Below are 24,064 nucleotides of genomic sequence, written 5' to 3' on the forward strand. Positions count from 1 at the left end.
GTGGCGCCTTAAAGCATCTCAGGCCCTCAGAGGACCATGGAGGGAGACTTCTTTGTGGACTGGAAGTCCTTTCACAGCAAGACCAGCTCAGGATGTTTGCTGTGGTTGCACTAGAGCCATATTTTTTAATGACTGCTTTTGGTCATAACCTGATAAATGTCCTGTAGGACTGACTCAGAACCACATACAGAAATGACACAGAGGCGGTGACCCCAGAGCAGGAGGCCATCCTGGCTGGTGCCCTGAGAGCTGAAACTGTTAGCTCTGATGCTGCTTTGACCTTCTGGCCCTAGTTGCCCTTCCTCTTGCGGAGTAGACCCCAGTGTGCAGAAGGGGCACCATTGGTGGACCACCTGTCTACATAGTCTCACTTTCTAGCCCAGCCCAGCCTTGCCTGCAAGGTTAAAGCACAGCCATTGCCTGCAGTGCCCATTCCACCTAGTTGGCCAGATCTTCTAGGTTCTGATGCCCTTGACTTGGGCCCTTCTCTACCACCCTCTTGCCTGAGGCTGGTCTCCAGCACTGATTCTCTGCTCAGCTGCTCTGTAGCCTGGCTCTAATATTGCCTCCCACTCACCTTCTAATCATGCATATTTTCATGGATCTTTGTTTGCATACATGCTCTAAGATGAGATAATTTTTAAAATAAATAAATTAGGCTATCACCAAACCTACATGTCTTCCCCCTGTGATGAGCCATTCATCTGAATTAGGGCATTTCAATTATTGTGGCCTGGGCAGATAGTGATGGGGAGTGTTTTACAGATGACCTCCTCTCTCCATGAGGTTGATAAATATTTTTTCCCATTGTTGTTTCAATGAATAAAGTCCCTATGTAGCATTGAAACAATAATTATTGAAACTACAAAAATAACATAGCTCCCCTATGCTGGGATTGTGCCCCCTTGTCTGCTACACATAAACCTCTATATGGCAGGAATTTCCCTTTCAGTCTTCCTTATAACAGTGAAGAGGGTGATACCACTCTCCTTTCAATGGCTGTTGAATTAAACTCATTCTACATTGAACACATGGTAGAAACTTGGGAGTTTCATTTAAAAATCCAAAATAATTGATAGCATCACTCAGCCAATTGGCCTCCAAAATGACCAGGGTCAGGGTTGGGGAGAAAGGGGAGTGATAGGTGATTTTTTCAAATCAAAAACTAGACCTTCTAGCTTTCAGATTTGTTTCTGTGTATTCAAAGGCATGACCCATGAAGATTATTGTCATCATGGAAAGAGCTTAATAAGTGTTGTCCAAGTGTGGTGCTGTGATATGTGTCGGCCAAAGCACACAAATAATCCCACTGAAGCTCTCTTGAGCTTATCCAGCTGCCATTTTACAAGGATGTAAACTGTTGCTCTAATAATAGAATAGGGTGCCCCACATAGAATGTGTTGGCCAATACCCTATATTTCAGCTGTCAAAACCTTCCCTCAATATCTTTGAAATTATTTGTGTAACATCTTAGGCTATAGCCTGTGTGAGAACAGGCCTTGTCTGCCACAGCTATATCTATGAAGGCCTAGCACAATGCCTGACATAGAGTAAGCACGCAATACTATTAGATGAATGAATAAGAAATGGGCAGGTGGATGGATTGATGGATGCAGTTGAATATATTTCTACTATGGTCTTGCATTCGTTTCCAAAAAAAAACATATTATGAGTAGCATATTAACACAATGTGGAATGATAGAGAAATCACCCTCCTTCCAACTTAGTTGAAGAAACTCTCAAGTGGTTTTTACGGCGTCTCATAAAGGTTGATGACCACCCTTTACTCAGTGAAACTTCCTTTCTGACAGTTTCTTCTGTCTTCTTTTATTCTAGGTTTTATTCATTGTTTTATTGTCGATTGTTTATAAATTTTACCTAGAGAAACTCCACCATTGTCCATACTTATCCAAGAAGATACCTTTGAGACACGACAAATAGAATTCTAAAGCATTTCAAATTCTCACCCTTTGGCTCCTCTTGTATCATCCTATGTGGTGATATACAGTTGACTCTTGAGCTGCATGGGTTTCAGCTTCATAGGTCACTTATATGTAGATTTTTCCAATTGACCTGCTCAGTTAAATTGACCCAATGAGTTCAATTGACCTGTGCAATTCAAATCTAGTTGTTCAAGGGTAAACAGGTGGTTAGAAATCCACAGTATTCGAAGGGCCAGCTTAAGTTAGACATGGATTTTCAACTTTGAAGGTGATGGGCAACCAACCCCCACCCAATCCTGACCCTCAGCATTGTTCAAGGGTCAACTGTGTATATATTTGTGTGTGTATGTGTGTATCCCTTCCAGTTTGAACATATCCTATGTCCTGAACAGTTCAAATTTCAATTCCTGTTGTGATAATAACTCTTAGTAAGTGATAAAAGGAGAGTGGCTTTTTAGTGGGTTTGTTTCCAGACCCTGAATCTCTCTGCCCTGTTTTGAATAGAGTGTTACATGGAAACATTGACCAGGTGGGTATCAAGTATTCTGCCCAGTTTTCCATGACTTGAGTTAGACAGTGAACTGACACAAACCTTCACAAGAGAGCTCCCAGGACTTTGGAGAGGCTGGGAGGGGATGTAGGACCTTTATGTGTGAGACGAAAGCTATTTCCTTTCACCTCCTTTCTGACTCCCACCCCCTCCCAGACCATCTCTTCCTTGAAGACATTGCTTCCAGAAGCACAGCATTAGTCTGCTCCTTTCCTCTTTTCTTTGTGTGTTTATGTAGAGTTGGAACAATCAGGTGGAAGGACATATGTTGGAGGAACAGAGCTGCCACAGCTCTGAAGATAGTGAGGGAACTGGGAAGGAGATGCCACCACCTCTGGCATCTGAAGAATGCACATTCCCTGTGCAAAGCTGGGGTCCCTGGGTTCCCAGTTTCTCAAATGTCCACAATTAAAGGGAAAACATACCATACCACATGGATAAAACTGAGTTTGTTCTCCATGACACATTTATGTCTCCAATATAACCTTAGAAGTCCAAGAGGCTTGGTCAAGTGGAACTTCTATCTTACTCTCATTTTCCTTGTTCTGCAAAGGTACTCTGCTATATACATCAATGCAGAGCCTATCATTGTTTCTGAATTGATCATTTAAAACCCCAGATCAGAAAAGATGAGACTTCATGTCCATAATAAGCTTTCATTTCTCACAGGAGCAAGCTCTACCCATGATGACATCATATCCTCCTTCTATAGGGAATAAACCTTTAAAAATAAATATGTGGTTGTCCTAGTTATAGAAATAGATTTTTTTATAACTGAAATGAGGAGATAATCACTGGTTGTGGATATAAACTTGAAGGATGGTTTTGAAATAAAAGTTGTACCCCTTACAAATAACCTCGCTGCAAAAGAAACTTTATTTCTTTGCTCAGAAATAAGTGTCTTACTAAAATTATTGCTCTGTTATCTGTTCTGTCACAGTGGAGACATCATTGCCTTTGAAAAATCTACTAATTATGACAGCATCACCCAACAAGACGGAACAGTGAGTGCTGAATAAAATAGATTTACTATAATAGCCCCAGAAATATTCAGTAATTGCTTAATTAGATGCACCTATTTCCTTGTGTGTAATGTTCTTATTATGTGTAGCCCTAACCACTCAACCATTTGACCAGAATTTTTGAGTGTCCACTGTGTGCCACACATACTGCTGGGACAGATGAGGTCCTTGTCATCAAGGAGCATACTGTGTGGCTGCCCATCAGCTGTTTAATGTGTTTCTTTCACTATAATTAAAAAAGTTGTATATCTTGTGAACAATAAATATGTGTTAAGTGTCTCTATATTACAGTTATAACTCTTTGAATTAGGAAACAAGAACTATTAATAGCTATGCCATCACAAGTTCAGTTTTAGTTGTCCAAAACAATATGATAGCTCTTTGATGCTGTCTTGTTGACAAGTGTCATGGAATGGACAACCTTTTAAGAACCTGTCTTGTGACTAGCACTCTTGAAGACTGAATGAGGTATGAAAGAAAACTGAAAACACTAATGAAAAAACTATTCTCCCTATATTTGAATAGAATACAATTTTGGATACTTCCAGTCAAGGTGGCAGCGTAGGTAAATGAAGTACTCAAATTCTTCCACAACTACATCAAAATTACAGGTAAACTACAAAACAGCCATTATTCAGAGCCTCCTGAAATCTAGCTGAATGGAAGTACTACAACTTGGGATTTAAAGAAGAAGCCACATTGAGACTACATTGACTCCTACACAGGAGCTCCTCACTGTAGTTGCAGCCGGTCCTCACAGCCAGTTGGCCTGAGAGTCCATCCGTTTCAGTGATGCCAGCAACAATCACCTACAACAGGACAGTGCACACAGTCCATACAGGAGCACACCTGGAATGCCCAGCTTGGGTGACTGGGGAGGCTGTGCCACTGGGCCCTACACGACACCTGCTACACAAGGCCACTCTACTGAGTCAGGGAGATGTAACTGCTCTACCTAATACATAGAAACAAGCATAGGGAAGCAGCCAAGATGCAGAGACAAAGAAAAAGGCCCCAGAGGAAAGAACAGGAGAAATCTCCAGAAAAAGAACGAAATGAAATGGAGGCAAGCAAACTACAGAATACAGAGCTGAAAACAATGGTCATAAGGATGCTCAAGGAACTTAGAACTTGAACAGCTTAAAAAAGAACACAGAAGCCATAAAAAAGAACCAATCAGAAATGAAGACTACACAAACTGATATGAAGAATAATTTACGGGGAATAAAAATAGAGTAGATGACACTGAGAATCCAATCAGTGATTTGGAATATAAAAAAGCAAAAACACTCAATCAGAACAGCAAAAAGAAAAACGAGTTAAAAAAATGAAGATATAGTATAAGGAGCCTCTGGGACAACTTCAAAAGTACCAACATTCACTTCATGGAGTGCTGGAAGGAGGAGAGAGAGAACAAGAAATTGAAAGTCTATTTGAAAAAATAATGACAGAAAACTTCCCTTACCTGGTGAAGGAAATGGACATACAAGTCCAGGAAGCACACAGAGTCCCAAATAAGATGAACCCAAAGAGACCCACACCAAGAAAATGCTAAAAGTTAAAGACAAAGAGAGAATCTTAAAAGCAACAAGAAAAAAGCAGTTAGTTACCTCCAAGGGAGCTCCCATAAGACTGTCAGCTGATTTTGCAACAGAAACTTTGCAGGCCAGAAGGGAGTGGCATGAAATATTCAAAGTGATGAAAATCAAGCACCTACAACCAAGATTACTCTACCCAACAAAGCTATCATTTAGAATCAAAAGGCAGATAAAGAGCTTCTCAGACAAGAAAAAGCTAAAGGAGTTCATCACCACCAAACCAGTATTACATGAAATGTTCAAGGGTCTGCTTTAACAAGAAGAAAAAAAAGATAAAAAAATATGAACAATAAAATGGTAATAAATACATATCTATCAACAGTTGAATCTAAAAATCAAAATAAATGAGCAAGCAGAACAGAAACAGAGTCACAGATACAGAGAATATTTTTGGTGGTTGCCAGATGGGAGGGGGGTTGGGGGGATGGGTGAAAAAGGTGAACAGATTAAGAAGTATAAACTGATTATTACAGAATAGTCTTGGGGATATAAAGTGCAGCATAAGGAATATAGTCAATAATATCGTAATAACTATGTATCGTGTCAAATGGGTATGAGATTTATTGAGATGATCTCTTAGTAAGTTACAGAATGTCTAATCATTGGAGTGGACACCTGAAACTAATATAATATCCCATGTCAACTGTAATTGAAAAATAAAATTAACAAAAAAGAATACAGCTTTATAATTGGGGAGCAGAGATAGACATGAAACAATTGTGTTCTATTCAATGGGCAATGCATGCTATCAGTGGTGTGGGAACCCCAAAGTGGGAGGGAGGAAAAAAGGTTGTGTTTGGGTTTTCCTGGGAAAGGAAGCCCATGTTCATTTCCTATTGCTGCTGTAATAAATTAGCACAAATTTGATAGCCTAAAACAACACAAACTTATTATCTTGCAGTTCTACAGGTCATAAGTCCAACACAGTTTCTCCTCTTCTTTAGGCTAAGATCAAAGGGTTGGCAAGGCTACGTTCCTTCTGGGGGACCCAGGGGAGAATCTGGTCCTTGACTTTTCCAGCTTCCTGAAGCTGCCCTGTTCCTTGGCTTGTGGCTCTTCCTCAGTCTTCAAAGCCAGCAAAGGCAGTCCTTCTCCATGCTGCCACCTCTATGATTCTCTGCACCTGCGGAAGGTTCTTTGCTTTTAAGGACCCTTTTGATTATATTGGGGGCCACCTGGATGATCCAGAATAATCTCCCCATCTCAAGGCCCTTAGCCTTAATCATATCTGCAAAGTCCCTTTTGCCAGGTAGGGTTCCAGGCATTAGGATGTGGACATCTTTGGGGGCCATTACTCTGCTTGCCACACTGCCCTTGCAATGGTTCTGGAATGGCCACAAGGATCCTTCTTTAGGAGCTATTCATCTTGAGGGCGTAGCTTGAATTTGTGCTGGGAGGTATGTGGGCAGTGAGGAGCCAGAGGTGAGGATGCTGGGGAGCAGGAGACTCTGGGTGAGGTCCAGATGGTCGACAGCTTGTCAGTGCCAGGCTGAGGAATTTGGATTTCATCCATTGAGGCATCTTCAAAAGGAGATGCATTTGCTTTGGAAGTGATAATTCTGGGAGTAGTGTCTTCAAGGATGCAGGAAGAACAAAAGACATTGAGGAGAATTGATGGAGTAATCAGGGGAGGCAGGTGGTTCCTAGAGGGTTGGGTCATGTCAGGAAGACCCCTTATTGTATCTCTAGGGATTGCCACATGGTATGTGTGCACTGAAGGTTGGTGGAATAAATGAATGACAATAATTCCAATCACATTTCTTGGATCTGTTGAAAATCCCAAATTGCATTTAATATACCTGTAAAATCTAAATAGAATTTCTCTTTTTTCTTTGTTATTTTGCCAAATGACTTCTCCAGACTGGGAATCCCTCTGGTTCTTTCCTGAATGCCTCCTGCAGAATTCAAGCTTGAGTAGAGTTCTGTACCACACTTTTTAAGATTTCTGATTGTTTATATGTGAAGAGAAGATTTCAGTGCATGATTAAAGTTTTTTTTACCAAAAGATCAGTTCTTTTCACAGGAAATGGCCTGAGGGAATTGACTTCAAAAAACACATAAATTTACTTTTATTGTTTTATTTTGGAATAGCTTACCCTTATATTCTCCTTGTAATAATTTCTGTAATAATTACTACAATACTGTATTTTCAGATGACTTCTTCTGAGCAGGTGAAACTGTGATGCATTTGCCATGTTGCAATATAGAGATTTATGCAGAGTTGGACAAAGAACAGTCTGCTTGGAGCTGATGCTCTCAACTTGAGTGTACATGTGGCTCATTTGGGAAGCTACCTACAATGACAGATTTCTGGTGTCATTTGACTTACTAAGGCCCTAAAAAGGTGAATCCCAAGCACCCCCAGGGATTCTAATATAGATGGTTTCAGGACCACACTTAAGAACTATTGGCTTTGATCATTAAGGTTACCTTTTTCCTCCTTGATAGAAACAGTTTACCTTTCTGTAAATCATTCTTCTAAAGAAAAGTCTACACCTTTCGTTTTCCATGGTAGTTAGGGCCCAAGGTTTCTGATACAACTAGCCATTTTATAATATAGACGGGGTGACTCAGGGAGGGACAATTAGGTGAACGAGGGTTGTAAAATTTATTGGTGGCATTAAACTATTTACAGATAGTATTTTTTATTGCACGTTACTATACAGCCCTTGTAATAAATGACCACAAGAGTGATAATTTTGGGTAATATATTAAGTTCTAACTCTTCCCTGGTGACCATAGTTCATAGAATTATAAAGAAAGGTTAGTATCTTTTGAAATGAAATGAAGGGAAACATTGCTGAGATCAATAATGTGTGCAGAGGTAAGGATAAAAGACTACATAATAGCAATGTGATTATTGCACAGTTTATATGTGAGAAAAAGCATTTTAAAGAAATAATCCATTGCTTAAGTGGTTTTCTAGTGTGAAAATCATTCACTGATAACAGACCCAATTGGATTGCCTTTGTCTGAATTCAGGATATGTTTATTCTGAGAGCAAAGACTGGCAAAGAAAAACTCCTATAGAATGGTAGGTTTGCATGCCTGGGGGGCCAACTTCTCACACCTTTAATACCCCAGGCAGTGCGTGTCTTCTTACTTGCTTGTTAAGATTGTTGTACCAGATGGAGTGATATTTGCCTTCTCCCAGACCCATGAGGACCAGCATTTCCTCCTGGACTTGGTGGTGGTCAGGACATTCAGGTCTTCCCCTCGTCCTATAAAAAGGCTGCACCTAGGCCCACTCTGTCATCTTCTAGAGTGAGGGCCTCCCATGACCGATAAGGCAACCAATATGTGGATTTTCTAGAATCTGGGACTAAGTAATATGGAGAGGAAAAATTGGGGTTTAGGGAGAAAGATGTTGATGGTTGATGACCTTTATAAAGATTGGCACAGACCCTGGAGTTATGACATCAAACCTGAAGCTACCTCAGCATTGGGCCGATAGAGTATGCATCACTCCATAGAGGGAGGAACTCAGCTACTGCTGAGCCCAAGGACCTCAGAGAGGCCTTCGCGGAGCACTTAACTCCTGGAGCAGCCTGCAAAATGAGATACTTTTCCATCTCCTTCCTAGATGGCCTTTCTTGCTGATGAATACTGCAACTACTGTCAAGACATTTTACAAAGCGTGAGGAACCAAGAACTTGAGAGGGTAGGATTTTACCTATAAAATACAGACATTTATGACTCACTGTTAACCGTTTTACTTGAAAAGACACTTCAAGGGATGTCTTGTGGTAACTGCACTAAAAGGCTTAGAATTCAGCTATTTTATAATGAATGAGCTCTTGAGGGTGACATTTTTATTCAGTTTAATCACTTGGGAATTTTCCAAGGTGCTAAGATAGCTAACTCTATGCTTTATATATATTTACACCCTGCCCAAGTAACTCGGTTAGAGCACGGTCTCTGTAAGTCACGGTTGCAGGGTCAGTCCCTGGTCAGGGCACATACAAGAATCAACCAGCCCGGCCGGGCATAGCTCAGCCGTTGAGTGTTGACCTAGGATCCAGGCGATCGGGGTTCGAATCTCTGTCAGGGCACATGCCCATGTTGGGGGCTGCAGGAGGTAGCCGATAAATGACTCTCTCATCATTGATGTTTCTCTCTCTTCCTCTCCTTTCCTCTCTCTGAAATCAATAAAGATATATTAAAAAAAAGAAAAAAAGAACCAGTGGTGCACAAATAAGTGGAACAACAAATCCATGTTTCTCTCTCCCTAAAGTCAATAAAATAAATAAATATGATTCAGCTATTTTCTAGACCCTAATTCCAGCTGGTTTTGAATAAAGCATTGGTAATATTATTTGCCCTGGGATTTTCAATGATGCCAGAGTCATTCCACTGCCACGTGCCAACTGCGAAAGACGCAAGGCTGGAACGGGTGCTCTGACCTGGATATTGTAATGATTGGATGGCGGAAACATGAATACGTCTTCTAACCACTCTGAGTTTTATCGTTTGCAGTGCAAAAGTGGAAATCTAGGGAGACGAGTATACATTTGAACAAAAGCTTTTCTAGTGCCTTAGTGTTCTAAATACTTAACTCTGGGCGATAAGATTCATTCAGCCTAAGTACATTCAGTGCTTATCAGTGTAAAGCACGCTAGTGACATAGAGACCAAGATGTCTTCGGAAGGGCCTTGTTTTATTGATGTAATGCTTAAAATATACACCCATGTTGGATATCTAGTTCCCCTTTATTCATTCATTAATATTAAATCAATTCTTACCCTGTGACCAGTAACTTTTCTGGAACTAGGGAGGTATTTTCCATAAGGCTTGATAAACTGATAGTCTGGTACTAAAAGGAGCACTATAAGTCAATACATATGATACGGTATGGAAAGTTCTAGAGTAGCAGTATGATTGAACAATCCTGGGTGCCCAGAGGTGGAGCAGCAGATATGGCGAGAGAGTGCTCCCAGGGGAGGCCCTGTAGCTGGGCTCTAATGGGAAAGCAGAGGTTCACCAGACTAAGTGGGGTGGGAAAGGGATGTCAGGTAGAACAGGGGGTGTGGGCCCAGCGTGCACCAGGGTGCTCACAGGCACATGACAAAAGGGTCCTCAGACTAGATTTTATTATCTCTGAAGGAGAGAAGCCAGAGGGGAGGCAGGAAAGTGGGCTGGTGCTAGAAAGGGCCTCGCCTGCCCTGGGGAGAGGTCTGAGTTATTGGGAAGACAGGCTGGGGCAGCGACCAGATCGCCCTATTGGAACAGAGAGGGTTCTGTTCTGGGCAGGGTCAGAAGTGCCTCAGGAGGGCCCTCAGGTCTGGAGCAGTGACAATGACATCACAGAGAAATGCTTCTGAAGCAGATGCAGCAGGATCTGGTGACTTTGGACATGGTGGTGAGGGATTAGCAGAGATGAGCCTGTGGCTGCTGCCTCACTCAAACCCACCAACCCCAAAGGCCGTGCTTCCAACTTACCAACCTGAGAGGCAAAGGATTAATATTCCCCGCCCCTCCCACCCTCTATTTTTTGTTGACTGTCTGTGAGGCTCCTTGGAGATGCCTCCTCTGGAATTCATGCCCCTAGCAATGGCTCAGCTTCAGGTCGCTCAGGAGTCGGCCCTAACTTCCGGGACAGCTGCAGGGGCGGGTCCCTGTCAGGGTTGCGATGCCTCAGAGTACTTGAGCCTGCAGAAACCCCCAATAGTCAAGAGACTTTATTAACTGGCAACTCAGACTGGCCACCTGGTCAATCGTGGGCTCTGAAAAGTCAAATGGGGGAAAATAAAGGAAAGGAAAGAAGCTGCCACTTTGTTCCTCAACAAAAGCTGCTCTTGTCAGCCTTACGGGAGGCTCCTGCACAGAGTGAGCCCAGGCCCCTCTGGCTTACACAGTCCTTAGGCGAATTCTGAGTCATTGTCAAGGAGGTGGCCTCTTTGCTTGCACGCTGTTACCGCCTTTCAGAGCTGAGAAATAACTGAAGGTTGGACAGTCCATGAACATTTCTCCTAAACTCTGGTCTGTGCCCTCTGGCCATCCTCTCACCCTATTATAATCAACAGGGGCCCCCTTGTGGTTAAAACATCTTTCCTTCCAGAAAACTTCCACATGAAAATAGGTTCCATCCAGCTAGAAGAGCTGAAGGGCCAGGCTTTCCATTAATTGGAATGAAATTCACCCCACTATCACTTGGGGCTGGTTAGGTATCTATGGGGGATTAGTCTCACCAGGCACAAAGTGAGTTTTCAGAGATCTGTCCGGTTCCTTACTTCAGGTGGAGGACTTGCTTACTTCCTTCTGGAAATCTCTGCCGCAAGACAGTTGTGTTCATGTCATTGCCTGAAGTGTGCCAGCTTTTTAAATGCTATGATGTCCAGATGTACAAGGTAAGAAGATGTTCCTTTAGTTGCCGGTTTGACCCTTCCCAGAAGTTGGTCCAGATGCAGGGTTAGGACCACAGCCCTTCCTCCCTGCAGCTCCATGACGTCAGGCCTCTGAGGGGTGACCAGTGGGGCTGATGGGTCACAAGCTGTGGTCCTTTCCTGACACTCAGCTTTTGTTTTGAACCAGTGAGAGTCTGTACTACCTCATGTAAAGAAAAGCTAATACACATGGTAGCCTATGGCTTCAGTGACCAGGGAACCCCAAACTGAGCCAAAGTTCTTTCTCTGGGAATTTCAGCAAAAGAAGACTTTTAAAATGAGTAATTAAAAATCTAAAGAACAAAATAAACTCATGGACAAAACAGATCCAGAGACATAGAGGCATGGAACAGACTGAGGGATCTCAGAGGGCAGGCGGGGTGGGTGGGTGGGTAAAGATTAACCTAAGAACTTATATGTTTATATGCATAACCCATGGACACAGACAATAAGTGTGGGGAAGGCCTGGGGCGGGGGGTGGGGGTGGGGCAGAAGGGGTCAATGGGGGAAAAAAGGGGGACATCTGTAATATTTTCAACAATGAAGATAAATTTTTAAAAATGAGTAATTGGAATAATTGCTTTGAAATATGCATAACTGCCAAGGGGTTTGTTTCTTTGTTTTTAAACTATCTCTAGAGTGATTATTATAGTTCGGGGGTCAGTTATATTTTCTCTACAGTTTCTGTGGTGAAAATCTGTTGTTTTTTTAAGCTGGTTATGAACTTATTTTTTAATCTTCACCAGAGGATATGTTTTTATTGATTTTTAGAGCGAGAGGAAGGGATCGAACTCACAACCTGGGTATGTGCCCTGACTGGAAATCGAACCCACCACATTTTGGTCTACTGGCTGATGCTCCAGCCAACTGAGCCATTGGGCCAAGGCCACTTTTTATTCTATTTTTTTAGGAAACAATCTTGTGCTTCTAAGTTTTTAACACAAAGGATGAAAACCAGCCCCTGGGTTCAGCCATTAAAATATTTTGCTTTAACCCACCTAGTGTTGGCCAGTATAGAGTTTTTTTAATTTTTGGATCAGTTATCAATATTTTAAGCTCTTTGAAAAAATTCAGAGTCTTTTCCTGCACAGTGGGCTGTTTCAGGGGCTGCATGGTGGCTGCCCTCTTGGACCAGGTGGGACCTTCTCTCTGAGCTTGTGGCACATGTGACCTTTGGCTGCTGGTAACCAGTGGACCCCGGCACTGGCTGGCAGTCACTCCCTCTCCACACTTCTCTTAGGGAATTGAGGATGTCCTCCTTAATGATTTTCTGGAAGATGTTTCTATTCAGTACCTGAAAGCTGTCCGGTTATTCAGTAAGATGTTTAAGCTGTGGCTACTGAATGCCTTGGAAGGTTTTCCAGCCCCCTTACAGATCTCCAAACTCAAAGGTAGGCTTCCGTGGGGAATAAATAAGCTCCGGGGGTAGATTCAGAGCCTGACTTTGAGACGGAGCAGGACTCCTGGCTGTGTAATGCTCTTCTCCCTCAAGCAGGATGCAACCCTGCTCAAACCTTGGGCTTGCTTTCCAGTGCCCACGGTGCATTCCTGTGCAGGTCCACCCCAGCCTTTACCCGTTCCCCTAATGAATAATAACAAGGAATCTGGGCAGGTCAAGGGGTGGAGATGTAGAAAAGAAGCCTGACTGCCGTTAAGGTAGGGAGAGCCGGCTGGTGCAGCCAGGCCGCCCCCTGCACACCACTCCTCTTCCACCAGCTCCCCCGGCAGCCCGCAGTCCTCACTCCTTGCCCCTCAAGCAGGGCTGACCAGGGCTCAGGCACCAATATCCTTCCTCCTCTCTGTGCTCTATGACCTCCCAGAAAGCCTTCAAAGAACAGATTTCTCCTTCGAAAGTCCTCCCACATCCTTCCCTTTCTCATACCTGTGGGGCCACCAGGGTGCTGGCAGCTTCTCAGTGCCTTCTCCCTCCTGACTTTCTAGAATACTTTTCTTTCTGTCTGGCTGCCCGGCTATGGTCCCTGAAACAACTTTCACCAGGCCACCTGTCCATTTAAGGCCAACCAGGGCTTCCAACCTGCAGTGTGGATGCCAAGCCTGTGCTCCTGGAAACAGCCATTTCCTCCTCCTGCCTTTGTGAAGCTTTCCCCCTCATTGCCTAGAGGGGCACCCTCCAGCAGACCCCACCCAGGCCTCTTTTTCTTGGGCCAGCTCAGGGCCACTCCTATCACCGGGCCCTCCCCAGTTACCTCCTTCCTCTTTGCACAGCTTTGCTGGCTTCTCAGAGGGCCCACAGAATAAGGGGCCATGTCTAATTTTCACCCACCACCCCTGTAGCATGACACCTTGGGAATCTTGATCCCAGTTTGACCCACTTGAAAATTTTCACCTGGCCAGGCTGGGCCCATGGGTGCATGTGGTTGCCAGCCAAGAAGGCAGCAGGGTGGGGGCACCGCAGAGAGAAAGTGAGGTCCCACTGTGAGAGAGGAAGAAGCCGCTCCAGCTCCCTGGGGTGACGTTACCACCTGCCCCGACTCCCCTCGGTTTCTGTCCCTCCTCTGGCTTGCTTCTGTAGCTTCCTAGTTTGTTGACCATCCTGCCCCCAACCTCAGTCACATGCCCCTCCAGACCCAGTGATCATTTTAAAACAGTGATTTGATCAATTAAAACCTTCCATAAACCCACCCCCTGAAGGGCCGGCTCTTCTTCATTCATTGTGCAAAGTCGTTCACCCCTGGCCTCCAGCCCCATTCCCCAAGGGGCTCCTACTGGTGGCCCTCTGCAGCACAAGGCTGGTTGTCCCCAAAGAGGCCTTTCCTGCTGCTTTCCCTGCCCGTTGCCCGGCTAACTCTTAACTTACACGTTCAAGCCCAGATTGAATGTCACCTTCTCAGTCAATTCTCTCTGACACCATCTTCCAGACAGGCCGGCCCCTCCCCTTTGCCTTTCCCCTTCCTCCCAGCCTACACAGGGCGGGGGTGGGGGACTGACAGACACACACACTTACCTGCAGCTGGCAAGTCGTTTGCACATCTGGTGGCCCATCCTCAGAGGGTGAACCCCTTGAGGGTGGAAGCTGCCCTCCTTTCGTCCAACAATTCAGCAAACAGCCAGCAAACATCTGTGGGGCAGACACTACAAGTGTCCCATAGAAATCTTTGTCACATGACAAAATTAATACATTCAAGACGAGAGCACCTTCCTCTCTGTTTTCTCTTTTCACCCTTTATTTTCCTGTGGTCATTTTCTGAGGCAGTCCCCGTAGAAATGAGAAAGTTCGGGGCCTCGGTGTCCAGGCAAAAATCCCAACTCTTTAAGCAGGCATGGCAGATGCTGGGATTACATAATTTTTCTGGGATGGTTGTGAAGTACTTTAGTCAAATTCCCCTGCCGAAATCTCCTAGGCACCTGGGAAAGAGCCAGTGGGCAGGGGGAAGACCAGGAGCGTGGAGGCCTCCCTGTGTGAAGGCGGCCGAGGCACGCGTCTTGTTCTCCCCGCGACCCCACAGAAGGACGCGGCGCTGTGGTATCAGTAACGGCCATGTATTTATTGTTCTTAACAGAAGTTACTGTGTTTGTGAAAAGACTAAGAAGAAAGACATACCTTTCCAACATGGCAAAGGTAGGTTTCTGCCGACCAGACAGGAGGAAACAGAGCAGTGTTCTGAAGTGAAAACTGAAAGCTGCAAGTCTGTCCTCAGAGCAGGGAGGCTGCTGCCTCCACCCAGAGGGCAGCCGGGAGGACCTCCTGGCCCCTGGCTGGGCTGCCCGCTGGGCCCGACATGCAGCCAGAGCCCACCCTCGCCTCCCTCCTCAGGGGGCCCTTCACCAGCTCTCGCTCAGGACAGAAAGCAGGGTGAGCGGCCACCGTTCTAAAGTGTCAGAGGCAGACCCCACGGGGCAGCCAGGGCAGCCAGGGTCAGAAGTGACAGGGCACGGTAGCAGAGCCTAGAACAGACAGGGCCCCTCCCATTGCCCATGGCCCGTGGGCGCTCTGTCCCTGCTGCTGGGTGCCTCCCCTGGGGTGATTATGTTACTCAGTGTTAGAGGAAGGCAGAGGAGGAGGCGTTAGATGCTGGAGGTGGGCCACTCAGGAATCTGCTCGGAAATCCCGTGGGCGTCCGATCAGGACAGAGTCAGGGACTGTCACCCTGTTCCAAACCCGTCCAAGCTCAGAGGGGCTCAGCTGAGCCTCCCATTTAACTGTCTCCATTCCTGACTGGATCAGCTGCTGATGGCCCTGCGGCAGCCCAGCCCAGCTCAGGTGGCCAGCTCGGATCCATCTTCATACTTTCTATCACTTGGGGAAATTTACTGAATGCCACAGGCGCCCTTGCTTTATCCTTTGCAAAACGGAGGTGGCTCCAGGGGTGTGAGGACAACCTACAGACCCTGGAAATGTAGGGGACTGGGTTGTCCCCAGTGGACAACTGATAATATCAGCTCCCAGGGGCTATATTCACTGTCCAAACCTCCCGAGAGGAGAGGACAGAGACAGCTTCTGAAGCCCAGCAGCCACCCCCAATTGGTCAGCACTGTGGCTTCTTTAGAGCCGCACTCTCCTCCCAGACCCTCCCTCACTGTTTTCCCCAGGAGAGCAATTAGGCTCGTGGAGTGAGTGCAGTGCAATGGAGTGGAGTCGAGTGGAGTGAGAGGAGTGAGTGCAGTGGAGTGGAGTGGAGTGAGTGGAGTGGGTGCAGTGGAGTGAGTGGAGTGAGTGGAGTGGGTGCAGTGGAGTGGAGTGAGTGGAGTGGGTGCAGTACAGTGGAGTGAGTGGAGTGGGTGCAGTGGGTGCAGTGCAGTGGAGTGAGTGGAGTGGGTGCAGTGGGTGCAGTGCAGTGGAGTGAGTGGAGTGGGTGCAGTGGGTGCAGTGCAGTGGAGTTAGTGGAGTGGGTGCAGTGGAGTGGAGTGAGTGGAGTGAGTGCAGTGGGTGCAGTGCAGTGGAGTGGAGTGAGTGGAGTGGAGTGGAGTGAGTGGAGTGGGTGCAGTGCAGTGGAGTGAGTGGAGTGGGTGCAGTGGGTGCAGTGCAGTGGAGTGAGTGGAGTGGGTGCAGTGGAGTGGAGTGAGTGGAGTGGGTGCAGTGGGTGCAGTGCAGTGGAGTGGAGTGAGTGGAGTGGAGTGGAGTGAGTGGAGTGGGTGCAGTGGGTGCAGTGCAGTGGAGTGGAGTGAGTGGAGTGAGTGGAGTGGGTGCAGTGGAGTGGAGTGAGTGGAGTGAGTGGAGTGGGTGCAGTGGAGTGAGTGGAGTGAGTGGAGTGGGTGCAGTGCAGTGGAGTGAGTGGAGTGGGTGCAGTGGGTGCAGTGCAGTGGAGTGGAGTGAGTGGAGTGGGTGCAGTGGAGTGGAGTGAGTGGAGTGGGTGCAGTGGGTGCAGTGCAGTGGAGTGGAGTGAGTGGAGTGGGTGCAGTGGAGTGGAGTGAGTGGAGTGGGTGCAGTCCAGGCAGAGGAAGAGCTGCAGGGCTCTGAGAGCCTTAAGCTCACCTGCCTAGGAGCAGAAGCATTCTAAGTGCTGCTTTTCAGGAAGGCAGCTCTAGAATGTGTGAAAATCGCACGTTTTAGTTGTCCCTGAGGATTCTATTTTAATGGGTAATACCCTAATCCACTTTTCTTTCTTCTCAACAACAAAAACATCTTGCTAATTTGGAGAGGGGGTTAAGCCAAAGTAAAATGACAAGATTTAATGAAGTTTTATGCTTCCCCCTTATACTTAGACTATGAGAATGGTTTTGGAAAATAACAGGAGAGTCAACACTCTGAAGTCAGACCTGCTGGCCATCGTGAAGGTTCCTAAGAAAGCCCAGCCAGGCACCCCGAGCAACATGGACGGCCCAGAAAGCGCAGAGATGAAATGTAACCTTCCTTCCTCTTTTTTGGAGTGTGTGGCATATATTTGGGGCTGGCATAGCCTACACTAATTTAGGAATTTCTTAGTAGAGGTAGAACACAATGTACTCATTGATATTGTGATTTATCTGCTCTTGCAGGGGGTGAGAAATGCTCCAGAGTGTCCCCAAGTGTCCACCCAGCAGTCAGTGCTAACACATGTTTGTTGAGTGAATAAATGAGCAGATGAGTGGTGCTGCTTGATAAGGATTGTTTCTGGAAATCAGCCTGGGGCCTCTTTTTGGGGGGAAAGGGCTGCACCAATCTTGTACTTGCGGAGTCCACAGTGTCACTTCTCTCCTGTCTGAGTTGGATTGAGTCAGCTCTCTGCTCAGCAGATTCCGCTGGCACTGCTCTTAGCATCAGCAAGAATTCTTTTTAACAGTGCAAACCATTGTACTTCTACTGTATTTCACTACTTTCCAAACAAGTGATATGAAGCATGTGGATATTCTTGCCCTTTACTACCTGATAATTGTCATTATTTTTCAAAACCAAAAAAATATCTCTTCCACAAAGAGCTCCACAAGCTGGCTGACAGTGTTGTTGCATCCCTGGGGCAGGGCGGGGGGGGGGGGGGGGGGGCACAGGACAACCTGAGAGCTGTTTCAGGAGAGAGCTGCAGAATGTTGACGCCCCTTCCCCAGACTCCAGACCAACCTCTAGGCCTCTGTCTGAGGGTTGCTGAGAGGGGGACATGGGGACTATGCTCCCATTTCTGCCCTTTCCAGATATGCCTGCCAGAATGCCCCCGGAAGGTCTAGCAGCTTCTTCCTGTGTGCTGAGCCTTGCCCTGGGACACTCAGCTGCGCCTAAACTGCCTCCCCAGTACCTGTGGGCTCCTTCAAGTGTCAGCTGCATCTTACGCATCTTTGTCCACCCAACACAGTGCTGGTTCATGGGAGCATTTCAGTATTTCATGAGCTGATAGACACAGGGGTTCAGCAAAGCATGCAAGCACCACAAATTACCCTGTTGTCTTTCTTTGATCTTGAAATAAGGCTGACTTTGGTCGATTGTACCAGTTATTGAAATACTGAAATAGGTCCATTCTTGTTGGTAAGCAGCTTCTGCTCACCTGTTCCCTTCCCACCCCACCTCCTGTCCCTCGATTATCTCCCCTGCTTCTGTCACTATCCCAAATCCCAGCTCCTCCCCTAGATATTACCCTGTGGACCAAACCAGCAACGAAAAGGTGAGCACCTAAGCGAGCAGGTTTCAAAGCTATGGAGAGCAATGCCTATTAGTAGGAACCCAAAGGACACCCTCCTGGGCTACTGGCTTCCCCAGAAATACCAGGTGGTTGCCCAAACCCTGTTCTTGCCCTCAGGGAGGGCATGAGGCCTCTCTCCTAGGTTTCTGCCAGCATGCCCACCAGCCTGCCCGGGGCTCCTGTGTGCCTGTTGGCATCCTTGGGTGTCCTTCCAAGAGGACACAGAGCCGGCAGGGAGCCTGGCATGCTGGTAGCCACTGCTGACACATGGCAGGCAAACGTGAAGGGTGTTCCCGGGAGATCTGTCAGGTGAACAATGACAGAACCTCGGCCGGGGCCAAGGAGGCCGACTGGGTTTTCTAAACTCTCCTGGGACCCTGCGGCACCCGAAGGTGGAAGGCCACAGGCTGGCTCATTTGTTCCAGTGCTGCCCATGCAGGCGGGGGGCTCAGGTCCCCATGTCACACATGCTCAGCCTCCACCCCCCGTCTATACCGCGTCTATGACCCCAGAAGGCACTGAATAAACTGCTCCTTCAATGAAAATGACAAGGATAGGCGAGGGCATGTCTGTCATGCGATGAGCTCATCTGAAGCCAGGTCTGTGTAATTAATTACAAGGTGTAGTTATTATTTCGAAATATCTCTTTCCAATTCAACAAGTGGCAGAGGTGGTTCCTAGGAGGCAAGACCATGCAACTCTGAGCTGTGTGGCCACAGAGGTGACAAATCTGGACTTAGAATGCAAGCTGTGTGTTCAGACTGAGAGCGCAGCCTCTGGGAGTGCTTTTGAACTATTGCGCAGATGGTGTCCCTGGTTACCTGGTACACAAATGCCTACAGCAAAATTCGGTTGCATTGCTGGGAAACTTTTTTTTAACAACAGTACTAATGGCCTTTATTGGCTGCAACAGGGAGTGGAAAAGGGAGGCATACGACAGCTCCGGCTCCTGGGGCCGCTTCACAGACTGTGGCTGCCTCCAAAAGGCTAGCAATCTTTTTGTTTGTTTTGTTTCTTCATAGGTTTAAGCAGTTTAATTTCTTTGCTGGGGACATCGACAGACCTCCACGTATTCCTGAATTGTCTGTCTTCAAATCTCCAAACATTTGTCTTCCAGGTACAAAACCATATTTTTTTTAAAGGGAAGAAGTAGGTGTTGGTCATTCTAGCTACACAACAGCACCAAGTGCCCTTGACCTGGTGGAATGAGAAAGATTATTCTCTGGCCAGAAATGTGCCAAGGCTGGTGTGGGTGTTAAGGGCAGGGAAGTGTCTCACTCCCGTAGCAAGTGGGAGTCAGAGGCTGGCACATCAGGCAGGTGTGTGTGCAGGGGGGCACACGTGTGCGTGGTGAGCATGTGAGCTCAGGTGTGTGTGTGCAGTGAGCCTGTATATGCGGGTGAGGGTAAGTGAGCGTGTGCGTGGGGACCATGGGTGAGCGTGTGCACCATGGAGAGCGACGGAGGGGCAGCGGTTTCCTCTGTCTGGGAGAACAGTACTCGTTTGTGTATTTTGCAGAAACATCCCAGTAAAACATCAGGCTCGATTTTGCAAAATCAAAGATGAATTGGTGTTGAACGTGGGTGGATTTGGTCCTTCTGAAAGGCTAGCAATCTTTTGCTCCTTCGGGAGCTGTTTCAACAGGGCCCTTCGGCTCAGTTGTCAGCACCATCTGCCTCAGCAGTCACACTTCCTGAGCTGACAATGCCATCAGAGAAAACCACAGCGCCCTCCGCCCAGTGGGCCCATGGGGGCGCGGGGGGAGCTGAGGCTGTGCATGGAAATGTAGACCAGAGCCAGGCAGCCCAGGCCACCCGCCTGGGGCATTGCCCATGCAGGGAGGCAGTTCTGAAGGGCCCGGGGGGGGGGGGGGGGTTAAATGGGACGGGAAGGGTAGATAAGATGAAAATAACATAAAAGGATGCTTCCGAGAAAGAAAGCCCCGGGCAGAGTGGGCATGTGGAGCATGGGGGACTGTGAGGGTCAGAAGAGGGCATCTGGAGCAGAGCAGATGCTTGGAGGTGGCGCTGGGAACGGGACTTGGGAGGTTTCTCCTTCAGGCCTCGGTCACACTTCTCTCTCTCCCCTTCACTCCCCACCTGGCCTTGTCCGCATCTCTGTCCTCCCAGGGGAAGAGAAAGGGCTGAGGTAATAACCGGGCTCATTCCCAAAGACTGGGGGGGGCCCGTGGGGTCGCAAACCTCATCGAGACGGACCAGAGAGCTCCGCAGGAAGGAGCCTGTGCCCAGGCTTTGCTTCAGGAAGATCGTCACCGCAGGTCTGAATGGTGCCCTTGCCCGGTGCGGAATTGGCAAAGGTTCTCTGGCACCGAGGCGATGTGCCTGCTCGTCACTGGATAGGCTGTCCCCGAGCGTAGCTTCGCTCCTCACTCAGCCGCTACCTTTCACCATGCTGAGCCCGAGACCCTCCAGAGCAGCCCTCCCTGGAAGCAGCCAACAGGCCGAGCTCCATTTAAACCGTGTAACGCCACGTGCCTCCCGAGCCTCCATCGTCATATATTCAGCCTTTACCAAGGGGCATGTTAGAAAAATGGTGTCTCCTCACTGCATGCCTTTGAAGGGCTTGTTTTTGTAAAACAGGTTGGCTGATAAAAAAAAACAACAAAAAAACACCACAGGCTACTGTCAATAAAATATTCAGACAGTTGAGATGTAAAACCTTGGGCTTGTCAGAGGTGGCTCATGGCTCAGAGTTGGCACCTGGCAGCAGCCAGCAGGGGAAGTGCCCGGCCGTGCACTGTGTCCCACTCTCCCGGGTCCCACGCAGTCGGGCCCACGGGAATTTCTAGGTGTAGGAGCCGGGAGAGCCACACCGGTGGTGAGCGGAGGAAGGCTTGGTGTTTGTGCTTCATGTCAAACATTCGTGCGGAGAGCGCCAGCCACCCGGAGCTACTTCTCCGGGTTTCTGGAGGGTGTCCTGGGCTTGTTGACCACCACGGTTCCCTCCAGGAGCTCCGTTTGGGGTGATCAGAAGCACCGGCCCACGTGGTCAGAGTGGTGGGGAGGCTGCTACTGCTGAGGAAGTTCAAGGCGCCCAGAGCTCAGGACAAGCCTTCAGTACGTGGGGGGGGGGGGGGGGGGGGGGGGGTTCAGTGGGGCCAGAAGGCAAGAGGAGGGAAGATGAGAAGGGACATGTCCCCATGCTCAGCCAGCCGCTCCATCTCTCCTTCGGAGACGGGCTGAGCCAGTGGGTGGTCCACACGCATATGATGAGACTTAGGGGGGCTTCGGGGCCACTCATCCCAACATGTGCCTGTGAAATTAATGTGACTCCATTGCTTGTAATTCATTCACAGAGTGGCCCAAGGCTACTCTCACTCTCCATGGAGTTTCTTTGTCTGTCTGTAGAAGCCTCTCGCTGGCGCCGGGCTGGTTCCACTCAGGCTGTCAGATGGCCTCGGCTCTGCCAGACACACAAGTAGACCCTCCAGTCCTCAGATAAGTGACGCGGTGCGGCGGCCAGCCCTGTGCTTCCAGAGGCAGCACCGCTCCTTTTCATGGGCAGGGGTCCTGCACCCCTGTTCCAGTGTCAGGCTTGGCAGAGGTCGAGCACCCACCCACCCCCTTCACCGCAGCGGCCAGCTGGACTTCGGTGAGGCTGTCCCTGAAGTATTTCTTTGTCACACTTCACAAGTGACCGTGTTCTAAAACTTGGGTGTTGTTTTAAAAAAAGGAAAAGGGCTCTTCCCCTGGCTGCGGAGTCGCGGGGCCGAGAGGGAGGCCCTGCTGCCCCCGGGCTGCCCTGGACGGTCAGGCCGCTCCCCCGGAGCCCAGGCGCCCGGTTGGCGTCAGGCCGGCGGAGGCCCTTTGTGCTGGACACCAAAGCCACCTAAGTCCGGTCGGCTCAAGGAGCCAGGGGAACAGCAGGCCGGTGGCGTGGAGACAGGGCTGGCTGTGGCCGTGAGGCGGCCGAGGCCTAGGGCAGGGCCTCCGGCCAAGGAGGTCGCGGAGGAGCGCTTCACACGCAGGGGCGCACTGTGCCCTCGGCTTCCTTCTCAGAGAGAAAGAGAAGGGAAGGAGGCCGGCTTCTCAGGTGCTGCCCTGGAGGCGGCCTAGAGGAGAGGGGCTGGGGTCCCTGCCCTGTGCTCCCCTCCTTCCCGCTTCCTCTTCTCGCCTGACTCTTGAAAGGCCTGACTGGTGTGTGCATTTGAAAACCTGCTCCTCATTTTGTCATAAAACCCAGATTTTTTTTTTTCTCACAAAAATGCAACAGCCGAGCAGAAGCAGAGAGGAGTTCGTGCGGCTGGCTGCCGGCTTCCAGCTGAACTGGAACTTCGCCCTCACGGCCGTGAGCAGGGCCATGACCCTGCGCCACAGAGACAGCTTCGGTGAGTGCGACCGACCCCGCACTCTGCCCGCAGGAACCCCTCACAGGGCTGGGGGGCCCAGCCAGCCTCCTGCAGCCTTTCTACGGAAAGTGCAACGTAGGCACAAAACTGGAGCCGCTTTCCAAAGTGGCAACGGGAGCGGCCACCACACCGTCCAACTGCACTCGCTTCCCGCTCCTCACCGCTGGGTGCCGGAAGCATCCCCTTGTCTTTGAATTTGTGCTTTGGGACATTTTGAGAAAAGCACCAAGTGAGACAAGTCACACGGAGAAAAAAATGAGCTCTCGGGGGCACCCATATATGACTTTCAGGAGTAACGGGACAGTCACCCGTGCGTGCAGATGGCGGAGAGAGTGAAGCAGTATCCATCCTGCGAGCTTCCTGGTGGCACAGACGGCCTTTCTTTGTCGAAGGTCGCGCCTGTCACCTCCGTGGCGCAGACGCGGCAGAACAGAGTTGAGGGAAGGGCAGTTCACCAGAGCCCTCCAGCCCCACGGAAAGGATGAGTCATCGCGACAGGCACTGACTGTGTCCCCGAAAAGCCCAGGCACCTTCCTGGGCCCCGGGCGTGGAGCAGTGGAGGACAGGCCAAGCCTTTGCCACAGTGAGCTCGCCCACCAGCCAGGGCGAGGAGCCCTGCTCCGAGGGCGGCCCGACGCCCCCAGTGGGCAGGGGGGCGGGGCGGACGAGACAAACCCTGCTCTGGGTCACCTTCGCAAACACTCTGCAGCTCTTTCAAGGGTGGCGGCTTACGGAGACAGCTGTCGTGAGACCTCCCCTTCCGTGGGTCCAAATGGCTGCTGTGCGCCAGAGCTCTTCCGGGCTAACGCGGGAACAGACTCCTGCGGCCGCTCTTGCTGCTGCCCCAGGAAGTGACGGTGTTAATGCCGGCGTCTTCCTCATCGCGTGGACCCTGACTCCCGAGGCTAAACGCCAGGGGTTCTAGGTCAGGCTCGTTCCAGACCAGGCCATGCCTTCCCCCAGCCCGCGGCTGTCACCACAGGGCCAGCAAGGAGCCACATGCAGTAACGGGCTTTGAAACGGGCAAAAAGGCTCAGCCCCCTCTGAGCGTCTCCGCCTGTCGGCCTCAGAGCTGTCTTACAGCTCTGAGCCTTGTGTCAAACTGATGTCCCCCCAGAGACGCAAGCTGGTGCCAGCGGATGCAGCTGAT

General features: G+C 48.7%; 1 protein-coding gene across 1 annotated transcript in view; it reads left to right on the plus strand.

Moving 5' to 3' along the window:
* RFX8 (regulatory factor X8) overlaps nucleotides 1-24,064 on the plus strand; it is a 50,704-nt gene that overhangs the window by 21,273 nt on the left and 5,367 nt on the right. The window contains 9 exon segments of the mRNA XM_016207174.2: nucleotides 8,040-8,147; nucleotides 8,697-8,750; nucleotides 11,349-11,392; nucleotides 11,394-11,460; nucleotides 12,737-12,887; nucleotides 15,018-15,076; nucleotides 17,161-17,299; nucleotides 19,568-19,662; nucleotides 22,779-22,893. Of these exon segments, the coding sequence (XP_016062660.2) occupies nucleotides 8,040-8,147; nucleotides 8,697-8,750; nucleotides 11,349-11,392; nucleotides 11,394-11,460; nucleotides 12,737-12,887; nucleotides 15,018-15,076; nucleotides 17,161-17,299; nucleotides 19,568-19,662; nucleotides 22,779-22,893 (832 nt within the window).

Source organism: Miniopterus natalensis, chromosome 13, assembly GCF_054644295.1.
Source record: "Miniopterus natalensis isolate mMinNat1 chromosome 13, mMinNat1.hap1, whole genome shotgun sequence".
Classification (NCBI taxonomy): Eukaryota; Metazoa; Chordata; class Mammalia; order Chiroptera; family Miniopteridae; genus Miniopterus; species Miniopterus natalensis.